At 41.1% G+C, this 7,165-nt stretch overlaps 1 protein-coding gene across 1 annotated transcript; it reads left to right on the top strand.

Annotated features, from left to right (window-relative positions):
* Nucleotides 1-501: 501 nt before the first annotated feature.
* kcnk1b (potassium channel, subfamily K, member 1b) lies at nucleotides 502-5,327 on the top strand (the record flags this gene model as incomplete). The annotated part of the gene is made up of 3 exons (XM_079279840.1): nucleotides 502-856; nucleotides 2,374-2,769; nucleotides 4,689-5,327. 3 exons carry the CDS (start codon nucleotides 502-504, stop codon nucleotides 4,946-4,948), a joined length of 1,011 nt encoding a protein of 336 aa, XP_079135966.1. The 3' UTR covers nucleotides 4,949-5,327.
* Nucleotides 5,328-7,165: the final 1,838 nt, after the last annotated feature.

Genomic DNA, 7,165 nt, shown 5'->3' with positions numbered 1-7,165 from the left:
GGAGCCTTTGACTTTGTGTTCATTTTTCTGAAATAAATATAAATATAGGGTGTAAATGGTAGAAGTTGCTGATTTGTATCATTTAAAAAATCCGACTCAAATGTTTTTTTTGCAGCCTAAGATAGCATTAGAGAGAAAGGAGCGTAAACGAGGGTTGCACCCGTTCCACGTGCTTCTATCAATTTAAATGATCTTTTATCCACCCATGAAGACCACAACCATAAGAGCCTATCACGTGGGGGAATCTCAGCATCTCAAGCCAAAATAGGCTAGTTCTCATCCAACAACTTGGATATTTCCGACTGCACCTGAAAGCCTCAAGTGCCACCGCAGGTTTCGCGGAGGGGGGAAGAGATCTCATTGAGCTTTGTCTGTAACAACATCCCTCTTTAGGCTACATTGCGCTCATACAACGCGCGGGGCGATTACAATACCATTAGTTTTGAAGGCTATTGATTTATATCAACCCGGAGCGTAACACCGAGGGGATACCTCTTGAAAATGCTTCCGTCTCTAGCCAGCAATTCGTGTGTGCGGTTGATACAGAGTCACAAATCGACGTGGTGTTTTGTGTCTCTAGTCTTGGGGTACATCCTTTATCTCGTATTCGGCGCTGTTGTCTTTTCCTCGGTTGAGCTGCCTTATGAAGACCTCCTGCGCCAGGAGCTGAGGGCCATCAAGAAACAGTTCCTCCAGGAGAATGAATGTCTATCGGAGGAGCGTCTGGAGCGGTTCCTAAAGAAAGCCCTGGATGCCAGTAATTATGGGGTTTCCATCCTCAACAACGCCTCGGCTAACTGGAACTGGGACTTCACTTCTGCCCTGTTTTTTGCGAGCACCGTGCTGTCCACCACAGGTAAGCGTTGATGAGAGTATTACAGGTGATGCTGCAGCCAATCAGGTGCCCACAATAAGACACAACTATGTTTAAGTCCATGTCTTAAGCGGGCCCCTGTTTGTCTGCCCTGTAAGGTACCTGAGCCACTACTCACACAAACCTTTGGCCGACTGAATGTAACTAGGCCGGTTGAGGGAACTAAACATGGGTCATGGTAATTGTAACTTAATTACTTAACAATCAGGTCTGTTTGTATTTGTTGCTCTGGTTATATAGATACAGACGCTTCAGACGTGTGTTTACATCTCGCATGTGTGTTGCCACAATAAACATCGCCTTGCAGTCGGTAGAATCTGATTTGATCATCATTGCTGTATGTGAACAGCCCTATTGCAAAACATACAGCACACAAACACGAGACATTGTCTATGTCAACATCATCGCTATTCCTCCCCCAGGCAGTCATATGATTCAGGTAAAGCCTTTAACAAATAGTTGTGTGTGTGTGTGTGTGTGTGTGTGTGTGTGTGTGAGTGAGTTTTCTCTTCAGGTATTTGCAAAGTTTTTGCATGACACTGTGCATGGAGGGTTTTTTTCTAGTATTGCTAGCTTAGCTCTTGCAGGTGATCTGTGAGGATACCTGAAGAACTGCAGCCTGACCGCATGGCAGCAGCTATCTCGGAAGCTTCAACATACACGATTGTGCTGATACCATGAACAGCAGTTCCTGCCTGGCTGCATAAAAGCTTTCCTGTTCAAGTCTCGACTTGACTGACGTGTAGTCGAGCTCTGACTCTTTCTGATTCATTGTGCTTTCGTCGTCTCAAACCTTTTGCATTTATGCTGTGGTATTTTCTAAATGAGTTTGTTCCTCATTTTGTCTCACCAACCATGATCTACCAAACACCTGCTGCTTTTGTTACTCAGAAGTTCAGGCAGAAATACTAGTACACTACACCGAATTAGACACCATGTTGAAACTACCTAATTCTCATCAGAGAAAAAGAGGAAGGGAACCAGTGTGAAAACAGAAGCAGTTGTATTGAATGAATACCAAGCGGAAGCTGAAAGTTGATTGTTTAATATTTTTAACAATACACCACAAGCAAGCCTACTGCAATTTCTTCACTCACACACCCGTGTTAGTGACCCATGGTATATTTAACACTCTTGTTTGGTACACTTCATGAGAGCATGTTAGGTTTTTACTGCAAACCCTTTTTTTCACATTAACATGACATCAAAACTCATCCTCCACCTGCCAGTAATTGCTTTAATTGAGCTTGTACATGTTTCACTGTCTGTTCCTCTGTTATTGACTCTTATACTTAGTTAGTGACACTGCCTGTTATTTTATTTCTCAGTAAAAACGATAACAGGTTGTTGCTTTAAAAGAGCACGTATGCTCATGAACCTGCCGTGTATTAAATTAAGTTTCGATCAGTTTAAATAAACCAGAAACGGGCTGAATTCCAAAACCCGTTGGGCGAACGTTTACAAATATTGATTTTCTGTCCCGTTTGTTTGTTCTACAGGATATGGTCACACAGCACCACTGTCGGATGGCGGGAAGGCCTTCTGCATCATCTACTCAGTGATTGGCATCCCCTTCACCCTCCTCTTCCTCACTGCCGTGGTGCAAAGGATCATGGTGTTCAGCACGCGGAGGCCGGTCATGTACATCCACAGGCGCTGGGGCCTGTCCAAGCCACTGGTGGCCATCGTTCACGCCACTGTGCTCGCCACGTTGGCCGTCTCTTGCTTCTTTCTCATCCCCGCCGCCGTCTTCTCAGCGCTGGAGGAGAACTGGAACTTCCTGGAGTCCTTCTACTTCTGCTTCATTTCCCTCAGCACCATCGGCCTGGGTGACTACGTACCCGGAGAGGCGGCCAATCAGAGGTTCAGGGAGCTCTACAAAGTGGGCATCACTGGTGAGTGCCGACGATTCTTCTTGTTTTCGTGGCAGCGGTAACGTCTCAAATTGATTCCGCCTACTGTCCACTGTCATTCTCATTGAGGTGTTTGTAATGGAACTGTATGGATAATTTTAAACAGCATATCTTTTTAATATAATATGTGCTGTGAGCAACAAAACATGTTACGGGTGAGACGACTGGCACACAGCTGTGGTATTGTTTATGAAACAAACCCCTGAAGATGATTCATAATGTGTGCAACACTATAACTGTAACATGTAGTGTAATGTACATTTGCTCAAGTTAAATAGTCCCAATATCGCAGAATACGTTTGAACTGATACGAGAAGATCACATATGACATGTTTTATGATGGTGAACTTTGTACTACCTGGGTGTGACACAATCATCTGGGTCAATTGTTTTACCTGTCTGACAACATATTGTTAAAACATAAGTAAGACATGTCTTATTTAGTGTGCAATATGGTGAACGCTTGCTTTAAATTCTTCTTCTTCTTCTTCTTCTTTCTTCTTTCTTCTTGTTCTTCTTGTTCTTCTTCTTTCTTCTTCTTAAAATGACAAACACACAGACGGGAATCAGATATACGTGGTTGATCCTAAAACCTTAATCCTGACGCACAGCTTTGGGTTATAGACAAAATTATGTTTTACCTGACAGATTCAGTAGTAATTACATTGCTTCGATATTAAAATAGGCTTCTATTACAAAACAAAACCAGAAACAAAACAAAAATAAATAGAAATGAAACAGTGCATATATAATTAGGGGTAATAATTCGCCTATCCTACTCACACAGAGTGTAATGGAACAGGAAGCATATATTCTGCAAGATAACGTTTCACTGCAAACTTCTAAACAATGCGTAGCTCTTTCAAAAGGGGTTCACTGTGGCCTTTTCCACCCTATTCCACACTATTTCTTTAACTTGCTGGATGCTGCTGATAAAGCAAAATGTTGACATATTCATTGCTTTTTACATAATCAGTCAGGCAACACAGCACAGTGCAGTGTGGAAGAAACATTGAGCCGTGGCCTGATGGAGATCAGCAAGGCATTGGTTGCATTTCCTGGTTGATCGTGCAGCTTCCTGTCAGCGCCACTGGCGGGGCTAATCGTGACGAGAATTAGAAAAAAAGAAAAAGCCTAATAAATGACAGTCGTGCTCATGCAGTAGTTGTATTACGGTTCATGTAGTTCATACACCGGTCTAGAAATACCTTGGGTTGCTCGGGGGTTTCAGGGGGATTGTTCATGTTGGATACTGCTAAAGATGGTTTGCTATGAAAGCCAATCAGGGAAACATTTTACTGCAGGCACCGATGAACAAACAGCGATGTGTAAACAGTGAATTTGTCTGTTTCTCACTTCATCTCATCATTCAACAAAGCACACACACTCTGTTCTTATCATGGTTAGCCAGCCACTGCCCTCTTCTGTCTGTGCATACAAACAACAGTTTTTAATAAAGAAAAAATATGAATAAAATATTAATAACTTGTGTTTTACAGAAATCCTAAAATATGTTTCTGTAGGTTGGAAAATGAGGACTTCAATTTCATCTGTAATTTATGTATATTGTGTATCATCCCTGGTGGGATAAAAACTGTGAAAAGCAATAAAACATATTTACAAAAAAAATAAATATATATATATATATAAATCATTTAGTCTTCCTGTATAAATACACCAGCAGCTGCCATCGTACCAAAAACACAAAAATTCTACAGTAATAACAAAAAGACAATAAAAAGTATAAACAGCATAAAGTCCTTCAGAAAATAAAAACTACGGTATTTTATTGTCAGTGTTGAAAATGTGTGGCTATTGTTTTTGACATGGTGAAATGGAATGATCCTACTCACTGATCCTTCTTGTCGTCCCTTTCCTTGCCTGTGCGTTTGTCTCGTCAGTCTACCTGATCCTGGGTCTGATCGTCATGCTGGTGGTGCTGGAGACCTTCTGCGAGCTGCAGCAACTGAAGCAGCTGAGGAGGATGTTCTACCTGAAGAAGGAGAAGGCGCAGGACCGCGTCGCCATTTTGGAGCACGACCACCTGTCCTTCACTACTGTGTCGAACAGAGCCACGGTTTACTCCCAGGGCAAGGTCCAGTCCTTTACCAGTGTCCCAACTCATCTGTCCTCTCCCAATGATGATCCCATGATCCAGTAAACACCCGAAGGATGACCGTATGAAAGTAGAGGGTAATGCACACTAGACTAGAAGTAGACAGAATGAGTAGATCGTGAGTCTCAGCTGTAGGCATTCTGCAAACGTTAGTAGTATAACTAATTGAGACTGTACGGCTCAAGCAAATAATCTCCTTCATCGCACCAAAATACTGACAATATAGTGCGATGCAGGAGAGATTAAATGTATGCACATTAATAAGGGATTAACAGTGACGATAAAGACATAGGCAATGATAAAAGAAAAGCCCTCTGCTGTATGTATGACTCACGGGAGACAAGCTCCTTTATGAGCTGCGCTATTTATTGCATCTTTAGGAACATTTTACAAAAGAATTTGACTCTTAAATCTTGCTGAAATATAGGACGAATCTCTGTAGTCTGTCACTAAATAAAGCATAAACACGTATGTATCTTATAATTAGAGATAGGTATGTGGAATTGACATATTCCGGTGAGTGTTTTAAGATGTACAGTATAGTGCCATCTAGAATAATCACTCCTGTTAAAGATGAGCCAAAGTGAAGTCAAAACATAAGAACAACTCAACCGAAAGCCAGAAGCAGTATGTCTTCGGGTTGTCCGTTATTCTAGTTTTACATGGAACTTTGAGACGATGTTTTCTGGCAGTGTTTGTTGCAAACTGATCAAATTTTATTCGTGCGTAAATCCTGACATGCTTTACTGGATTATTTTCAGTTGGATCGGCTGCAGATTCCGTGGCCTGTTATTCCATTGCATCATGTGTGTCACACATGCAGTCAATCCTGAGCAAAGCGTCTGAAAGAAGAGACAGTATATTGTATGAATTACAAGGTAATCTGAGCTCAGAAGAAGATATCCTGTAAGTGTGAATATAAAGTTTGCAAACAACAGGCTTTTTTTAACATAACTGCCAAGAAGAAACACAATTTAACAATTTATGTTTTGTAGCATTTCTGGCTCATCTTTATGGGGGTGTTAACTATTCTTTTTGGACTTCATGGTGTCACACATTTCATTGTGAGGGATAGTATATGTCTACATGTATGGGCAATTTCTCAAATTGTTGCAGTCCTATTTCAAAGTTGTCATTGTGAGATGATACGCACTGTAATTTATTGATTTGTCTGAATGGCTTAATGTGTGCTTGACTGAAATAGAGGTCAGCCTATAGATTAAAAAGGGAAGCACAGCTTGCTGGCTGGCCTGTTGCATTGTACCGTAAAGAGAGCTCAGTTTGCACATGGAGCCAGTAACACAGAAAACACTGTTTGGGATTTCTCAGAAAGAAAAGGGACATGGTTCTAAAGATTGTATCTGTAAAAACAAAAAACGGACAAAAATCAAATGATAGAAATCATCAAAAACTATTGGTACTTTTGATGTGGATGATCTGTAAAGGCTCGATGATTGCTCTCAGCTAGAAAAGAGCGAGCTGTCAGACAGAAACTATTTGACTGTATTTACATAATTTGAATGTAGAAATGTATATTTTTTTGAACTTGAGGAAGGTTTTTAATTGATAGAAAAGTAATTCTGTACGAGAAAACCTGAAGCTATAAAATCAAGCAGCAGGAATGCAGCTAAAACAACAACAGTTCTATCACATCGGTCTTTGATCTGCTCCTCAACCAAGGAGGGAACTGTCCATGATTGGAATTCAAACCAGTGGATATACACGATTACAATTTTGTATGAAATTGACATTGCACTCCTCTGTGTATTTAAAAAAACATGTGTATCTGGAGCAAGAATTATGTGACAAAGTACTTCATTTCATGCCATTATCCATCCTGTAATATTCTGTTTGGCGTAAATAGACACCCACACGTACAGTGTAGCTGTGTACTGCTGCAACGCAGACTTATTGGTCGTATATACCGTTTAGTACATTTAATAGAAAGACTGGCATTTGTTGTGCATTTTAAGTATGTCTCAGGCTCTGTGTGGAGCTGAAGTTCTGACCTCATCTTTCTCTGTTACATTGAAAAATCATGACGCGGTCACAGCCTTTTATGAAGTCTTGAATGTAATGTTTTTTTAATGCCGTTTGTTAGTGAGATTCGAGGCCTGACCAGAGCGCAGCATTACTCCTTGCTGCTCTGCTGGCTCTGTTAGTTTAGTGACAAGTGTATTTGAATCGGTAAACTGTGGCACGGTAGCATGACCGCTTGCGAAATTAGCTATGATGAGTGTGTCATCATCTGAGTTACTCACT

This window comes from Melanostigma gelatinosum (genome assembly GCF_949748355.1).
Source record: "Melanostigma gelatinosum genome assembly, chromosome: 12".
Lineage (NCBI taxonomy): Eukaryota > Metazoa > Chordata > Actinopteri > Perciformes > Zoarcidae > Melanostigma > Melanostigma gelatinosum.
Note: the sequence above shows the minus strand (reverse complement) of the source record. Positions and strands in the feature narration are given on the sequence as shown.